At 45.5% G+C, this 18,754-nt stretch overlaps 1 protein-coding gene across 4 annotated transcripts in view; it reads left to right on the plus strand.

Moving 5' to 3' along the window:
* Positions 1-16,337, plus strand: part of MICU1 (mitochondrial calcium uptake 1) — a 235,893-nt gene extending 219,556 nt beyond the window's left edge. For all 4 annotated transcript variants that reach the window (XM_028512754.2, XM_028512756.2, XM_028512757.2 and 1 more), the window contains 2 exons: positions 10,795-10,884; positions 15,608-16,337. In XM_028512754.2, the coding sequence (XP_028368555.1) occupies positions 10,795-10,884; positions 15,608-15,768 (251 nt within the window). In that variant the 3' untranslated portion in view covers positions 15,769-16,337. The remainder of the gene's footprint in view (positions 1-10,794; positions 10,885-15,607) is intronic.
* The last annotated feature ends 2,417 nt before the right edge of the window (positions 16,338-18,754 follow it).

Consider the following 18,754-nt stretch of genomic DNA (forward strand, 5'->3'; position numbering starts at 1 on the left):
CCTCTGTGCTAATGATGATCTGTATTTGCAGCCACTCCCCAGCACTAGCATCACCACCTCAGCTGCACCTCAGATCATCAGGCATTAGATCCTCATAAGGAGTGCACAACCTACGTCCCTCGGGTGCTCAGTTCACAACTGGGTTTGCCCTCCGGTGAGAATCTAGTGCCGCTGCTGATCTGACAGGAGGTGGAGCTCAGGCGGCAGTGCCAGCAGTGGGGAGCCACACACCTCCTGCTGTGCGGCCTGCTTCCTAACAGTCCTCAGACCATACCAGTCCGTGGCCCCGGGGGTTGGGGACACCTGGTCTAATATACCTTCTTTTTTATTTTAAAGATTTTACTTATTTAGTTTTAGAAAGAGAGAAAGGAAGGAAGAAAGGGAGAGAAACGCTAATGTGCAAAAGAAACATCAGTTGGTTCCCTCTCACACACCCCCAACCAGGGACCTGGCCCGCAACCCAGGCATGTTTCAGTTTGCAGGTCAATGCCCAGCCCACTGAGCCACACCAGCCTGGGCTGATCTAGATTCTTATCCCATGTGAGAACACAATAGATTCATCTGTATTCTTCACCTTTCTAACATATTACTCTTCAGTGAAGAAATCAATACACAGTCCCAAATGTAAATAAGGTTATGTAGCACAGAAAGTTTGTATCCCTTTTAAAGATACTACAGAACAGAAAATACATATGTAATACTAAGCTATCAGTTTCTCAACATTGAAATATACAGGTATGGATGACTTAGCTTCTTAGCTAAATCAGGGTATTTTCACCACCTCTACTCACTGGTGTGGCAAGGATTTGTCACACTTTTAAATACTGTTCTAACATCTAGCATATATTGAGCATTAACTGTATGCAAGAAACTTATAAGTGTAAATTTTGGTTTTAAACTCAAACCTGAGGCCTGGGAAGCTCAGTTGGTTAGAATATTATCCCGGTAGACCAGGGTTGCAGGTTTGATCCTGTCAGGGCATGTATAAGAAGCAGCCGATAGATGTCCAGCCAAGATGGAGGCATAGGTAGACACACGGTGCCTCATCGCACAACCAAAAGAAGGACAACAACAATTTAAAAACAAAAACAACCAGGACTGACAGAAAATCCAACTGTAGAGAAGTCCGACAACCAAGGAGTTAAAGAAGAAACATCCGTCCAGACTGGTAGGAGGGGCAGAAATGGGCAGCCAGGCAGACAAAACTCGCAGCAAAGCAGTGGTGGAGGACCTGGTGGGGAGAGGCAAGGTGGCAGCTGGTGGACCCAACAAAGTGGTGGATTGTGGAGCAGGGCAGGCAAGGCTGTAGCTGGTGGACCAGCAAGGCAGTGGCTGGTGGAGCAGGTGGTCCCACAATCACATGCAGAGAAACACTTGGGGAGCGAGACAGACCACACAACCCAGGGTCCCAGCACAGGGAAATAAATCCTCAAACCACTGAGTAAAAACACCTGTGGGGGTTGAGGTGGCAGCAGGAGAAACTCTCAGCCTCACAGGAGAGTTCATTGGAGAGACCCACAGGGTCCTAGAATGTACAAAACCCCACCCACATGGGAATCAACACCAGAAGGGCCCAATTTGATTGTGGGAAGTGGGGGAAGTAACTGAAAACCGGAAGAGAGTGGAGCAAGCAGCACTGTTCCCTCTTGGACCCCTCCCACACACACAGCATCACAACGCGGCAGCAACGTGGGTTGCCCTGCCCTGGTGAACACCTAAGGCTCCACCCCTACATGTAGCAGGTGCACTGAGACAAAAAAAAATGGCCCAAATGAAAGAACAGATCAAAGCTCCAGAAAAAATACAACTAAGTGACAAAGAGGTAACCAACCTATCCAATGCACAGTTCAAAATACTTGTAATCAGGATGTTCACAGGATTGGTTGAATTTGGTCACAAATTATTTGAAAAAATGAAGGCAATGCTAAGTGAAATAAAGGAAAATATACAGGGAATCAATAGTGATGGGAAGGAAACTGAGACTCTAATGAATGGTATGTACCAAAAGGAAGAAAGAATCATTCAACCAGAAAAGAATGAAGAAACAACAATTCAAAAAAATGAGGAGAGGCTTAGGAACCTCCAGGACATCCTTAAACATTCCAACATCCAAATTATAGGGGTACCAGAAGGGGAAGAGGAACAGCAACAAGTGGAAAAGTTATTTGAACAAAATAATAAAGGAGAACTTCCCCAATCTGGCAAAGGAAATAGACTTTCAGGAAGCTCAGAGAGTCCCAAAGAACTTGGACCCAAGGAGGAACACACCAAGCCACATCATAATTACATTAGCCAAGATTAAAAATAAGGAGAGAATCTTAGAAGCAGCAAGAGAAAAGAAGACAGTTACCTACATAGGAGTTACCATCAGACTGTTAGCTGATTTCTCAAAAGAGACCTTATAGGCAAGAAGAGGCTAGAAAGAGGTATTCCAAGTCATGAAAGGCAAGGACCTACATCTAAGATTGCTCTATCCAGCAAAGCTTTCATTTAGAATGGAAGGGCAGATAAAGTGTTTCCCAGATAAGGTCAAGTTAAAGGAGTTCATCATCACCAAGCCCTTATTTTATAAAATGTTAAAGGGACTTATCTAAGAAAAAGAAGATAGAAAATATGAACAGTAAAATGACAGGAAAGTCACGGTTATTAACAACCATATCTAAAGCAAAAACAAACTAAGCAAACAACTAGAACAGGAACAGAACCACAGAAGTGGAGATCACATGGAGGGTTAGCAACAGGGGAGTGGGAGAAGGAGAGAAGGGGGAAAGGTACAGAGAATAAGTAGCATAGATGGTAGGTGGAAAATAGACAGGGGAAGGATAATAATAGTATGGGAAATGTAGAAGCCAAAGAACTTGTATGTATGACCCATGGACATGAACAAAAGTGGGGGAATGTGGGTGGGAGGGGGAGTGCAGGGTGAAGGGGAATAAAGGGGGAAACGAGACAACTGTAATAGCATAATCAATAAAATATATTTTTAAAAAAGAATCAGCCAATAAATGCACAAATAAATGGAACAACAAATCAGTGTTTCTCTCTCCCTCTTTCTCCCTGTCCCTTTCAAAACATCAATAATTTTAAAAAAGAAATAAACTCAAACCTGAGTTTGAGGACCTGCATCTCACTAGCTTTGTGACCTTTCCTTTGCCTGCTTATCTTATTAAAGAACTAATAGCCTAGAAACAATCTGTCCCAATATACAAAAAGTGATGTTTTTTTATATTTTTAAGTTATTGTAGGAGCTGATGAGGGTTACTTTTGTTCTCTTAGGAAGTAGTAATATCTGTTGGGGTTTTTTTTTTCATTCATTATTGAGATTGAAATGATTTTAGAAATTATGAGTTGTCTGTGCTTATTAATGAGAAGGATCAGAGCTTTTAGCTTTTCCTAAGTTTAATCATTTAGATATTCCTGGAATCATTGCTTTCAGAAGATGTTATCACTATCTAATTTCTCAGTTCTTAGGAATATCTAACCCCTGTTAGTATCTCTGATATCCTCAGCATGTAAGGCAAAATTTTCTACTAGACTGTAAACTCTTTGGGACCCGAACCAGGTATCCCCATCTTTGCATTCTCCTCTGAGCCTGGAACAGTTCTATATCTACAGTAGATGTTCGGTTAATGTTGAATACATGAGTGCATTAACTGTGAACACGATCCGTCCTGGAGAGAGGGTGCAGCGCTCTAACAGAGGCCTAGGGACATGACAGGACTGTGATAGCCTCCCGTGTCATTAATTTTCTTGCCACCAAGAGCAAGCCACAACTTCTCTGACCCTCAGGTTAGAGTCATATTAAATTATCTCCAAGAGTTCTTCCACATTTGAAATTCTGTGACTATAACCAAATCAGCTTCTTACAGAATGCACTGATGTTTTAAGGGACATGTTATAGCCTGAAGCTATATCCAAATCGGTGTGAAAATGAGCTAACTTAAAATTATCAGAGTATTTGAAATCAGAGCAAGGCTGTTGAATTCCCAAAAGAAGGATGGAAGTTCTTTGTGTTTTTTTTTTAATCATTGTTCAATTACAATTTTCTCCTTTTTACTCCCAATCCAGCCCCCCCTCCCACCCCTCCCCACTTCCCTCCCATTACCACCCTCCCCTTAGTTTATAACCATGTGTCCTTTAAGTTTGTTCCCGTGAACCCTTCCCACTGTCCCCTGAAATTCCCTCTACTCTCTTCTGTGGGCACTGTCAGCCTGTCCTCTATTTCAGTGTCTTTGGTTATATTTTGCTTGTTTCTTTGTTTGTTGTTTAGGATCCTGTTAAAAGTGAGATCATATGGTATTTGTCTTTCACTGCCTGGCTTGTTTCGCTTAGCATAATGTTTTCCAGCTCCATCCAAGCTGTTGCAAAGGGTAGGAGCTCAGAAGGATGGAAGTTTTAATTTATTTTCTTTTTCAAAAATTTAAAACTTAATTAGACCTTGGTTAGGACCTATATAAGATCTAATTAATGGAGCTTGGTTTAGTAGTTGCAGAAGAGTGACGATTCTGTGTAATGTGCCTGAAGTGAGCACAGCTATGTATAAAGTATGGTTTGAGGAACCTCAAAAGGACATTCCCAACCATAAATACCTTCCCCACTTAGCCTTCTTGCTGCATAACAAGTTTCTACAAATTTAGCAGCTAAAAACACCACCTGTTCATTATCTCAGTCTCTATCAGTCAGAGTGTGGGCACAGCATAGCTGGGTTGTCTGCTCAGAGTCGTCACAAGGCTGAAATCAAGGGGGCAGAAGGGCTGCATTCTCGTGTGGAGTTGAGGGTCCTCTTCCAAGCTCATGTGGGTTCTTGGCAGAATTCAGTTCCTTTTGGTTGTGGGACTGAGGTCCCCTTTCTCTCTCTGGATGTGGACGAGAAATCACTCTCAGCCGGCCACCACGGTTCTCTGCCGTGCAGCCTCTCACGGCCCTCTCCCAACATGGCAACTCACGTCTTCAAAGCCAGCTGTGGAGCCTCTTTCCCCAGTGTGCTGAGATGGGTTCCTGTGTCATATCACAACCATGGGAGTGCTTATCCATGACCTTCCGCATATATAACCTAAATCACAGGAGTAGTATCCCATCATAGTCAGACCCTGCCCCCATGCAAGGGGAGGAGATAACACAGGATGTGTGTACACCAGAGGGTGGGAACGCTGGGGGCCATCTCAGAATTCTGCCCGCCCCCCCCAGTCATAATTCCAGAAATTCCCCCCTGTAGATTTTCTTTGAGAACTTCCCAAGATATGGACATTTTAACTGATTTAAGCCATGCTATCTAAAAATAACAACATAGCAGTCATAAAATTTAAGGCTGGAATGGAGCTTAGAAATCATTTTATTTAAACCCTTACTATGTTATTTTTAACCTCTTCATTTACACAATTAGCAAATGACTTGCTCAAATCACAGCTAATGTGATGCAGACAGACCGGAGAGCGAGGGTCACGGACTCCCATACCACTGGTCTATGGTGCCCGGCACCCGCTGCTGCTGGAAGGACCCAGAAAAGCATGTAGGGGACTCAGGGCTCGCGTGTGAAGGCAGGATATGGGGAAACTCCCCGTGAGACTGTGGGAGAGCATCCCGCAGATGGCCACAGCGGGAAGGCAGAGGCAGGGGTGCCACACAGATGTGGGGAAGAGGTTGTGGGGGAAGGAGCCCCATTTTATAAATTGTCTTGAAGTTTGGGGGAAGCAAGCCCCAGGGCTTCAGTTCATCGTTTCACTTCGTAAAAACAATTATATGTGAAGAAGAGTGTTTGTTGGCCAGGATTCCATTCACTTAAGACAAAGGCATCCATTTTAAAGGTAAAATTATTCATGATGTAGACAAGGAAGCGCAAATTCTGAAAGAAATATTTGCTTTATGAGGCACTTTCTCTCTAGAGACCTGGTTTATTTCCCCCAATTTAAAGTCACTTAGCAATTCTAAAGATTGATTCTGACAACTACATTGCTTTGAATACATTGTGATTTAGTAAAATTTTATAAGCAATCTAGGAGAGAGTAAGAGAGCTGCTTTAGGGACTGGTGATCACCAGTTGGGGGGAGGAGAGGGGGAGGGTTGGACAAACCGTCAAAACATCCACATAAACAGTCCCTAAAGCCATGCTATCTAAAAATAACAACATAAACAGATAGGCAGGGACAAAGTCAGCCAACATGGCGTCCTACAGAGAAGAGGATCAGAAAGGAATCACACCAACTGGGGAAGTAAAGTGACTTAGTATTTATTGCAAGCGCTACTTCTTTGAGGACTTCAAGGTTTACTATCCTTGGAAACTTCTGGAGCTTTCATAAGACACTTACAAATGTGAAGAGTACTTAGCCTTTCATGTAACTTCAGCAAACTGAATTTAAATATGTCAGTTGCTCTCACTTTAGCTATCAGAGATTCAGACTCTGTTGAAGCTAACTAGTACAGACCACAAAAGAAGTGGTTTTGTAAAGGGGGCGGATAAACGCACCTGCTCCTGAAGATTGAGGTTAGAGTAAATTAGGAAATTGTGAAAGAAATAGTGGTACATCCTGTTGGTGGAATACTATGCAGCTGTTAAAAAGGAACTGTTTATGACCCAGGATGTTGTTAAGTATAAATGAGTAAAGCAAAACTGCATATTTTGGCATACTGTCATTTTTGTGAAAATAGATGAAGTATGAATGCTTCACTTTATATCCATAAAATATTTCTGGGGAAACTGGGGATACTGGTCGCCTCTGGACAACTAGCTGACAACTGGAATGTCAGGTGGGGAGAGAGACTGGAACCCTTTTTTGCACTGTGTGAATTTTGAAACAGGTGAACATATTAACTAATGAAAAATAACTTTTTTAATAAAAAGAATGAAATTTTAAAGAGTCTAAGAAGGAAGCAAGTTAATGTGGTAAATTGGTCTCCAAATAAGACCTGGCTTCGTAATAAGATTTCCGTGCAAGGAGACTTGACCAGCCCTCTGCAACATCTTTTCTGATGGCCCGTGGCCCTCTCCCTCCCCGCCCTGCCCCCCTTCTGTTGTAGCTCTCCAGTCGGCACAAGCACCCCCTCCTGCTCTCAGCACTTTCCTCAAGCGGATTCCTCCATCCCCAACTGCACTTCACCCACGACCATATATGCACAAATCTGGAGAGGTCTCTTTAGCCCTTTAGAGTCCAGATCCCTAGTGTACCTTCTACCAAATGCAGACTATTGCACTGTAGACTGAAGAAACCAGGACATCTGCCTCATAAGCCTTTCCAGGGCTGAAGCAGAAATGTCTCTCTTCACGTAACCTTGGCAGTCACAAGCCAGCTTTTGATCTCTCCACCGCAGTCCAGGGAGACAGGAGTAATCACATGGCCACACAGCTAGAGACTGCCAGCCTGACTCGGCTGTCACCTTTCCAAACACCTTTGCAGTCGGAAGAGCCAGGCAGCTCCAGACTGGGCCTCGCTGTCCATAGCTGTGTCTGTGCATCCGCGGCAGCTGTGGGGAGAAGCTCCCGGGGCCACCTTTGTTTCATATGCTTTTCATTGTGTTGCAGTTCAATAAACCTTTTAAGTTGTCCCTGTAATTTTCAGTACGCTCCAAGGGAATGCTCATGTCTTCTATTGTATAGATCTGTGGTCAGACTGTAGTGCTGCCTCCTCACCGCCCCAGCTGTTCTTCCCTCCACACAAGCATCGAGTGTTTCCCAGTTTGGCTTTTCTTTCGTCTGAGCCCTTTCTCTTGTCTAGGGTAATAGAGTCATGGAGGAGAATAGTATTGTCCATATGAGGGATCAAGTGGACCCAGTGTGTACAGGGAAAGATCACTGGGCTGGAGGCCAGGAGATCTAGACTCTAGACCCAGCTGCGACCAGCTCGCTTTGCAACCCTGGGCAAGTAATTTAACTTCTCTGGATTTCACATGTCCTCTGAGGTCTCTTCCGGTTCTAAGATTCTCCGATTCCATGTGGCCATTTCAGCTCTTGTCACTTCAGAACTCTCCCTTCTTCTGTTTGGCTGTTGTGGTAAATAGATAATTTTATGTAATATAGCTTCTGACATTATAGTCACACAACTCAGCATGTGTTCCTTTCTGCTGATGAACTGTCCAGTCCCGGACCATGCCAGAGAGTAAATTGGGAACCTGGCACGACTCAGATTCTGCTTGGACTTTCCAAAAGGCCAGATGGCACCGCGTTTTGGAGTGCCAGTTGGGCCTGCTTCTTCAAATTCTTTCCTATCTCAGTCTGGTAGAAATCACCCAGTCTCAAGTCCACCTATTATTCAGGCAGCTGGACCAGATTTGTACCAAAGGAACTCATACTTCTTGGAAACCTAGGCCTTCTCCAGGGTGACCTGATGCTCCACGTAGACATCTTTCAGATCAGAAACTAGAATTTCAGCCACCAATCAATTAGCATCATCAAATAGGAGAGGCCCACATTCCAGTACAACAACTGGTCTTCATGGGGAGGTCAATATCTGAAGGGAAGGAGGAGAGTTGTTCTGCTCACTCTGATTTAATTATGACTTCGCGATTGATTCAGGGATGTGGACGCAAATATGAATGAGCCAGCTCTCAGGACCAGCTGTCAAGCAAGCACTTGGCTTGTAATCTGCTGTCATCCCCCTGGTTCCAAACACTCCCGGCTTGACAGCTCACCAGCTAGTTTAAGTGTTTGTCTCCTCCTGTGCTCTGATTCATATCCTGAGGGCCGGAGGATCTCCGACTGTGGAAGGGCACGCCCACTAGGCTCTTTGCTGGCTGGTAACGTCCCAGTGATTTGAATTACAAATTACATTTGACTTAGCAGGCCCGATAGTTCCTCCTTTAGCACAAATAGTGTGAGAGCCCTCCACATGAGATGGAAAATCACCCATAACTGTGCTGTCAAAAGGTGGCATTTGTAATGAGGCATTCCTGCTGGTTATCTCCAGAGGTCCCTGTTCTACAACCACTTAATACTACTTTCTTGAGTTTTCACTAACAATTCTCAAGAGCTCTCACTGACATCTTTGGATATTGTTTGAGTTAATGGTTTGTTTAGAGGAAAGGGCCATCTTCTCTGGGGCCATCCAGTTTCTTCTGATCTGATTTGGTTTTCACTGCGCAACCCTCTGAGGTGAATTGGGTTTCCTCAGTGTATTTTCCAACTGAGAAATATAATAACCAGCTGTCACCATTTTAGTTCTCTAACTAGTTACCCTTTCCATTATAAATTTGCCTTCTGATTTCGGTTCCTTCCCTGGACAGTGCAGTTACCAAGAATCAGCCCTCCCTAGGCTGGCTGAGAAAATCAAGTGTCTAGACCCACGAGACTGAGTTTTGAGCCCTGGAACTTCTGCAGGCTGTGTGCATGCCCAGGTCCCCTCTCAGCAGTTAACCACATCTCACGAACATCCACCGAACAGTACTTTCTGCTTAAGTCTTGTTTCCCAAGGGACATGGATTCCTCCTTCACCCTAGCTCACCCCCGGGAGGAAGGGAAGTATGAACAGTATCCCTAAGCTGCAGGCAAAGGAAACTGGCTCTTCCCGTCTTCCAGGCAGCCTCGTCCCCCTCCAGCCAGAGGCTTTGAACACCAAAGCGTAGCCCAGTTTGTGGCCAGTGTTACTTTCTTCCCACCCTTTACCATACAAGAGCCTCAGCTATTTTTGCATACCTCCACCCCCATCCCCACCCTTAGATTCTAGAGAACACCAATAAACTGTTTTTGCACTACTGAACCACGTCAGCAGGTATCTTGTGGCATCCCCTCACCTGAATGAGAAAATTAAACCTAAATAGATCAAGCTGCCTGGCCAGGCTCACACAGAGTATTGGTGGAGGAGCCAGAACTAGAGCTCGGGTCTCGTGACTTCAAGCATGACTTTCCTACTGCATCACCTTGCTCCTCCGCCTTGTTCTGGTATTTGTATCTGCCGACCTTGGGGGCACTGAATATATGCAGGTGAGCGAGGTGAAGTGAAAGATCCGATGTAGAAAAAAGAGACAGGAAAGAGCTGAAGTTATTTATAGGAATTAAATAAGCAGAGAAGGCACACAGACTCCAGTTTAAGTTCACACTGCTTCTGTATAAGTACAAAGTACCTTTTCTTCTCTGAGTTTTACCTGACTTAAGAATGTGTCTGTAAGCAATAACATAATTTATCATTGTATACATATAAAATTATAAATTTTATCATTTACAACTTTAAAATGTAATATGGTCTTCTTTCAGTGACTATATATAAAACTTATAGGTATAGCTGGATAACAATAAATGGGAGAAAAGACAGTGGAAATTGCCTAGTCCTTCCTGGCTTATTTTTCCTGAGAACACGATTCTCACATGATTGCTAGTGTTTAACAGTAAATGTCAGAGAAAGAGAAAATGGCAAGAGGGAAGAGATTTTTTTGCTTAGGACAGAAAAGACAAACAAAAACGGCTGCATCCCGAACCAGTGGGGTGGGGCCACTGCTCATCTCAAGGGGCGTAGTTAGAGAGGACCAAGTGGCCGGTGGAAAACCTGTAGGGAGGAGGGGCAAGACGCTCACCCCTGCAGGTGCTTAGCTGTCAATCAGTAACTGAAGGATGAAGCCTTAGTGTACCAAGACGAGCCTCCTTATTCCCCATTTCCCATTCTTTCCGCTGCATGGTTATTTCCTTTACTTTTTGTTATCATGTTCTTTCCAGTGAGTTATGGATTAAAAACTAAGTTACCACTTTCTTAAATATGACTTAAATACAGTTGAAAACTCTTTATTATCACTGAGTAGTTTTATCCCCCTCATTTAGAGAAAGCAAAATGCAAGTCCCTCTGCTGTACTAATTTAGTGTCTTTCTTCTTTCAGTGACCATGCAGCAGGTGGCCAGGACAGTGGCTAAAGTGGAACTTTCAGACCACGTGTGTGATGTGGTGTTTGCGCTCTTTGACTGTGATGGTGAGTGTGCCCCGGAGTCAGGCGGGAAACCCCGCCTCACCTCCCTGGAAGCAGACCTCATTTATCCTGGAGCCTTGCAGGCGGCAGTGATGTAGCCCATACCTCTGCAGCCCGCCCCTTTCCCACATCAGTAGCTCGGTCCTCAGCATCATGACACTGAGAGATGTAACCCCTGGCCTGATTTGTGTTTGCCATTTCTTCTTGTAATTTCAATTTGCCTGTAGGTCTGAATTAATTTATGACCATAAGGACTTTAAAAATGGAAACAATTCAACTATAGTCATGTTTTAAAGTTAAAGAAAGAAACTCAGATATAAAAGCTTAAAAAAAAAAAAAGGAAACAAAAATATTGGACCCAGCTTCCTGCTTAGTAGATCAGGAGCACTCGAGTATTTGAGTGTCTCCAGGAAGAAGACGCTGCTGCTGTCCGCCCCCAGGGCCCTCGCGGGCATTCGCACTCCCTCGGGGCGTTTCAGCCTGCAGCCGGCGTTGTGTCTGGGAGCCAGCACTGCGCCCGCCAGGAGATCTTGGCCCTGTCTGGCGTTATTTCTCGGCTATGTCAGCTGACCTCATAATAATACTAATATTCACAATGGAGGCTCACACTTTTTTCAGTGCTTACTGTGCCAAGCTGCTCCTTTAGTCCTCTGACATAGACATTGTTTTTAACCACATTTTGCAGGTAAGGAAGCTGAGACTCAGAGAGTTGGTCATTTCCCCAGGATCACAAAGGCAGTAGCGGGTGGTAAACCGGGATCTGAGTCAAAGCTGTGCCTCCTCCCTCAGTGCTATAGTGCCCTCGCTCTGCTCACAGCCAGGACTCACTGTTTATCTGCCTCCCGGAAGCGAGGCTCGGGAATTCAAGAACCAGCTCAAAAGCTTCTGCTTATGTGAAACCTCCCGTTTTGGTCCCAGGAGAATGAATAACTCTGGGGGGGGTTTTTGTTTTTTTCATTTCTTCACTTGGTTCAATGTGTCCACGTTACTACATGTTACACTCCACCTCTGCATATGCGGCCTCACTTCCCTACCAAATCCTAAACTTCTTAAGGATAGTTACACATCCTGTTTACCTTTGGACACCCCTCCCCGTAAACCTCGGATAGGACTTTGCACGTAACAGCCATTCATTAACTGAAGTTATTAAGCTGAGCTTGAGTCATTTAAATCTGCCGCCTGCACCCACAGCCAAGGTCCGTGAGTCAAAGAAAGCCCCAGGATTAGGACAAGGAAATGGCCTCGTCCTCAGGCAGGGGTAGCTCCTTCTGTGGGCTGCCCTGCCCATTATGACACATGGGGATACCACTAGTGTTATATGTCGACTTTTTAATTAAAATTAGCTAAAATTAAATACACTTTAAGACTCAGTTCTTTGTTGTCTTTAGCCACATTTTAAGTGCTCAGTAGCCACACGTGGCCAATGGCTACTATATTGCTTAGCACAGATTTAAAAAAAAAACATTTTCCTCATCAAAGAGACTTCTGAGGAAAAATACTGCTATAGAGAGATTAACCTCTCCAGATTTTTTTAATTCTAATTACATTTAGATGGTTAGAGTGTTTTCAAAAAAAACATTTCTTTTTATCATTTTTGAAGCCAATATCCTAGATCTGGTCTGTGAAATGAATACAGGAATAAAAACCACCAGCCTCACAGTTCCCCTCTTCTCCTAGGAGGGCCTGGGAAATTATATTTGATTTTCCAGGCTTTTAGAAGCAGGCTCTGTCAATATCTGCTTGAATCACCTTTAGAAAATCATTTAACATCTCTGGGGCTTATTTTCTGCAAATTATATAATTATCTAACCACTATGCTGTACACCCAAAACTAATATAAAATAATACTGAATATCAACTGCAATAGAAAAATAAAAAAGTAAAGTAAAAAGTCATCTTTATTTCCACTCTTAGGTTAAAACGTCAGAGGACAGAGAACTGTGACTTTCTTTTTTTTTTTTTTTTTTTTTTGGTTTGTAACAGTAGAATTTATTTAAAGTAAAATGGTACAGAGAGAACTGTGACTTTCAAACAGGCTTCTCCACCGCAGAGTTGAGAGTGGGGCTGCTGTTCACACAGGCACACACAGGACTCGCAGCCACACACCTGGGTTGCCAGTGACAGAAGCCGTTCAGGCCAGTCAGCTGTGGCCTTAGGGAAGCAGGACACAAACCCCACTGTAGTTTGAGTGAAATGACCTCAGGTTTTCCCCTGGTTGGTGTGGCTCAGCTGGAGCATCGTCCCAGACATCGAAAGGTCGCTGGTTCAGTGCCAGTCAGGGCACACACCTAGGTTGCAAGTTCACTCCCTGATACAAAAAGACCACAAATAGATGTTTCTCTCTCTCTCCCTTTCTTTGTCTCTAAAAGCAATGAAAAAAAATGTCCTCAGGAAGGATAAAATAATAATAACAAATCAGTTTTACTCTTATAAAAAATGACCTTAGATTTTTTCACCTTAAGCTTCTTTTTATATACAAAATATTAAGAATCTTGTTTAGACTTTTTTGTCCTTTTAATTACATTTTTAGTAAGCCATATTATTGATTGCTTCAGCCCAGCCAGGCTACTTTTAAACTTTTTATATTGAAGTATAAATACATTCAGAAAACTACAAATATCATAAGTATACACACTGATCATTTAGAAGCTGAGCGCACCTGTGTAACCACCATTATCCAGAAGCATCACATCACCTGGACCATGAGCCCCCTGGTGCTGCCCTGTAGTCGCTTGCACCCCCCAGGGCAGCCCCTTTCCTGACTGGTACCTCAGGCTAGTTTAACCTCTTTTTGTTTGTTTAGTCTTGCTGTGAGGTTTCTCTGAGGCTGCAGTTCTCTCCAGCCAGAAAGCATGGGCTAGTTTCAGGTTTCCAGGCACTGTCTACAAAAGTAAACCATTTATTTATTCCCTCTTTCCACTCTCCTCCCAGACTGATCAATAGTGGAGAGGTCTGGTTTCTGGTCTCCCGTTGCCTTATCACCACCAGTAATGGTTGCCATTCAGTCAGCAGGCATTAGTCATAGGCATCTAGTCAAAGGGTAACTGCCTCCTACTATTATTTATTTTTGGAGTGAGGAGAAGGGAGGGAGGGAGAAAGGGAGAGAAACATCAATCAGTTGCCTTTTGCACACTCCCAATCTGGCACCTGGCCCATAACCCAGGCATGTGCCGTGACTGGGAATCGAACCAGCAGCCTTAGGTTTGCAGAATGATGCCCAACCCACTGAGCACACCAGTCAGGGCTGCCTTCTACTATTGGAATCGACACTGTTCCGTGTGACTTGAAAGGTGACCTTGGGTTAAACCAGATGCTCTCCAAGTTCTCTTCCAGACCTGAGAGTCTGCCATTGAAGATAGTGGAATGGGAATCTGTGTGGAAATGGGCTCAGTCCAGAGTCAGATTACAGCTTTGGTTTTCACAGTGAAAAGCCCTCATCTCTCAGCCAGACTATCGTAGTAGTCTCCTCATTGGCTCCCACACTCTAGTCTTGCCACTCTGTGGTCCCATCCCCATGTATCCATCCAGAGGAATCTGTCCAAATGGAAATCTAACCACATCTCTCTCTCCTGCTTCCAGTCTTTCCTGGTGCTCCACCACCTAGAAGATAAAGTGCAGACCCTTTAACAAGACCCTTGGGACCTTTCTCCTGCCTGCCTCATTAGTTCCCTGGCCACGCCCCTCCTCCATGAGTCCAGCAGTACTAACTACTTGTAGTTCTCCATCAGCAGTGCTGCCCCCTGCCGACACCTTTGCTGACGCTACTACTGTAACCGGAAAACACACTGGCGTTCAGGCTGCCTGTCACTACCAAATCCAATAAGCAATGACAGTGATTGAATCTTTTATAGGCGCTTTATTCAGATGGCCGGCTATCCGAGAAGATGGCGGGTTCATACCCTAACAAACCATCTTGCTCTTTCTTTCCCAGCCAGATCTTTTATAAAGGGGTTGGGGGAGGGCAAACAAGGTGTCAGCAAAAGCCTTTGAAATTCAACAGTTGCCTCCAAGGGGGAAGGGTAGTCCCTTGCTTTTTCCTGGTACAGACATTTCCAGACTGAGGTAATCTCCAGCCAGTGCCCCAGGAGGTCAACTGCTGAATCCCAGGTGCCAGGATGGGCCTTATGTGTAGTTACTGAAACAAAAACTTAACATACACATTACTTACTAGATTTATGACTATTTACCTTAAGCTAAATTTTCCCAAGTCTTAAACCCCTATCACTACCACTACCTGGTATGTCTTCCATCTCACTCTCCTTCACTCTCTATCTTGTTCTTCCTTTGGAATTCAACTTCAGAGTCGCCCCCAGAAAACCTTGACTGCCCTGCTCCACCAGCTCCAGCCTGGGGTAGAGATTCTTCCTCTGTGCCCCACGGCACTTCCCGTTCACCTGCTGGCATGACTGCACGGCCGAGGGCATGGACTCATCTCTCCCACAGCCTGGAAGTGTGTCAAGGGACAGAGCCTGATTCATCCCCTAATTCACAACACCTAGCACAGGACCTGACATATATTCTTGTTCAACTTTTGTCACACTGCACTGTCATAGTTGCACACAAACATAACAGAAGGAGCAAACCAGTTCATTTTAAGCCAAGAGAATCAAATTTGGCTGTGAGAGACCACTGGGCTTTACTGCCCGCATTGTGTGAACAGTGGGATTTTCTCAGTCTTTTGTTACAAGGCCTCCGCTTACCCTGTTGTGTTTGCCTCTTCCTCTAGGCAATGGGGAGCTGAGCAACAAGGAATTTGTGTCCATCATGAAGCAGCGGCTGATGAGAGGCCTGGAGAAGCCCAAAGACATGGGCTTCACCCGCCTCATGCAGGCCATGTGGAAGTGTGCGCAGGAAACTGCCTGGGACTTTGCTCTGCCCAAACAGTAACCCGAAACAGCCAGAGGGGGCCACCTCCTTCACCCCAAACACCCTGGCCCCGTGAGCAGAGCCTCCGCACAGCCCCTCCTGCTACTGCTTCTGAAAGTAGTGTTCCCCTCCTTTTGGGAGTGACCTCAGGATTCAGCCAGTTCCCCCCTCCATGTCCCCTGCCTGTGTTCCTCTAGGCTCCAATTCTGCCCCGAGATCACCCCCATCGGTTCTCAGAAACGTCAGTCCTGAACACTCAGACATCTGGCACCTTCAGCAGCACTACCCATTCAAGCCCGTACGGATGAAGAATGCAGGGACATTCTCAGATACCTACCAACCCGGGGGAACACCCAGTTCTCGAGTCATTTTTGCTGTGGATTTATATTAATAAGAACATTCCTTGCTTTTACTCCTGCTGGTGCTTTTAAGCTCTAAGTTGGGAAAGCCTCTGGCAGGCGAAAGGAAGTCTGTGATGAATGATAATGAGGATGACTGGGCCACCCTGAGCTGGCAGGAAGCCTGAGCTGCAGGAAGGCCCTGTGTCCTTCCCCAGGGAGGCCCTGAGGCCTGCTCCTGGCAGTGATGTGCACAGCGGCAATGAAGCAAGATTTGGAATGGACAGCAGCTGCTCAGTGAGCAGCCTGACGGGGTCCACATCCCCTGCCAGCGCCATCTCCCCTCCAGGGACGTGCCTCTGAAGCTGGGGCCCGGCGGGGACCTGCCTGCCCTCTGTAGTAAACACTTTAAGTATAGCAGTTTCCAATAAACGCCCCCAAAAGTGTCTCCTTTATTTGTCTCCTTTATTTTAGGATTCTCTGGGGCCCTTTTCATTTCACTTCTCCACTGGGTTTGAGATCCTGCTAGGAGAAGACCTGTTTTCTTTCTACCAGAGTCTGATTCTTTCTGTTGAAAGGCAACTTTAGGCACAAACGAAAAGTGAAGTCATTTTGGAGGTTAGTGGTGGTGCAGCAGCAAAAGCTGGCGCAGGCGTTCAGCAACCTCAGTCCTGGAGTTCTGGCTAAGAAAGGATTCAGAGCCAAGATTTGGACTGTAACAGAAAGTTTACTTAGAAAGTCACAGAAGTAGAAGTGATCCATGGATGGCTCAAGAAACAAGTTACAGAAGCAAAAGAAGGGCCCTTGGAGTTCAGGAGAAAGAGAGAGGCAAGAAAAACACGCCTAGGAGGAGGGGTGGGGAAAGGCAGAGGTGTGCTCCATGAAGTGAGCCTGCAGGGTCCTCCGTCCTAAAGGCTTTTAGGGGCAGAGATTTTAGGGGCCGTCCCAGGGGAGGATCTCAGTAGCACATGCATCAGCTTTCCAGGTGTGTCCTTTCGGAGTCATGGTCTCTACTGATTGGTCAGTACATCTAGTCCTGTTGTCAGCCATGGGTTGCTTGTCTGGTTTTGCTTTTCTGAAGCCTAGATGTTACCCCTAGGGGTCGATGCTTAAGGGAGTGGACATTCAAAGGTCTGCGTGAGAGCCACATGAGGCCACTCTTCAGCACCTTGTCCCACTTCCAAGGGGGTCTACCACATGACTTGCAACATGCCTGGAGAGGAAAAATCAGGGGAGGGTCTGAGCCACACAATCAGCAATATGAAAGTTCAGGGGGTCTAAACCGCAGACCAGCAGTACCATAGGGGAGAAAAGGTTCCCCTTTGGGGGTGTTACAGGGTGCAGCCAAGAGGGGAGACCCCAAATGGGCATTTGAAATGGGGTCCAGAACTCAGGGTGTCCAGGAGATTTTAAAATATCTTCACCCCTTCCCCCACAGGTATGAGTTGGGGGAAGGGGCACACAGAGCAAGAACATGCAGGGCTGTTTTGTACTGCAACAGCTTTGCAGCTAATCCATGGCATAGTCATTTAACATACCTATAGCCTTCACTTAGATATGCTAAATAGCTGTGGCCATGCTCTGGGCCAGGGGGATGGAAAGGGACTTTCCCACCCAAGATGTGACTGGGGGGCAGGTCCTTCCAGTTATAGCGCCTGCATGAGAGCTCGGAGAAGATTGGCTCCATGACATGGGGCTGCACCTGCCCAGACCCACAATGGCAGCCCAGTAAAGCTGGAAGAATATAAGATTACTGGCAGGTGTAACTGAGTGTGGTAGGAGTCAGAAATGGGGCTGCAGAGGAAGATTGGACTCGGGGATTTAAACCCAGACACAGCAGCCATTGAGGGAGAGAAGCATGCGGTTTGGGCTGAGTGGGGACTCCCGTGGCCCTGGGGGAGAGAGGACCTTGTGCATTTGCCAGAGTGGGGACCCCCAAAGCTTTAGAAGGGGGAACCACCACTCAGCTTTAGCAGAGATCCAGGCAACAGAGCTGAGGGTGCTGGGAATCCAGGGAGGTCTCCCATCCAAGACAGATTACTGGGAAGAACCCGGGGCTGCCTGAGCCAAGGACTTCTTTTTCCTTTCCTGAGATATGGTACCCCAGACTGGGCAAAGGGGGAAGGAAGGACTGTGTATGTTTGTGGGTGTTTTAAGGGACTTGAGGATTTTGATGAAGACATTAGGCCACTATTTTAAGTCTGTATAGCATTAAATAAACATTTCCTTTCCTTTTCACGAATCTCTGGCATTGAGAGACATCTTTCCCATAGACAGCAGACCTAATGGACCTGGGGGTTCCTTTCGGTAATAGTATATCATCCCAGGCCCCCCTTGTTGTTCTGTAACAGGGAAAGGTCCTTGTTTTCCCAGTTTTGACCATTGCTAGGCACGCAGGGCTTTCCACCCTGGTGACCTTCTGTACCTGGCCCATCATTCTTGTTTTGCTCACCTGTGTCTAACTGCCCACCACAGTGGCATTGCCCCAGCTTAATTTGTACAGCTTTTCATCCTGGGCAAACATACACAGTCCTTGATTACTCATGCCCCGCAATAAGGAACTAAGGTTGGGTGATAGAGTTTATGAGAAATTATATGATATGGTGGACCTAAGTTTTAAGAACCATAGCAACCAAAACAAAAAAAAAGGAAAAAATAAGAACCATAGC

Source organism: Phyllostomus discolor, chromosome 5, assembly GCF_004126475.2.
Source record: "Phyllostomus discolor isolate MPI-MPIP mPhyDis1 chromosome 5, mPhyDis1.pri.v3, whole genome shotgun sequence".
In the NCBI taxonomy this organism is placed as follows: domain Eukaryota; kingdom Metazoa; phylum Chordata; class Mammalia; order Chiroptera; family Phyllostomidae; genus Phyllostomus; species Phyllostomus discolor.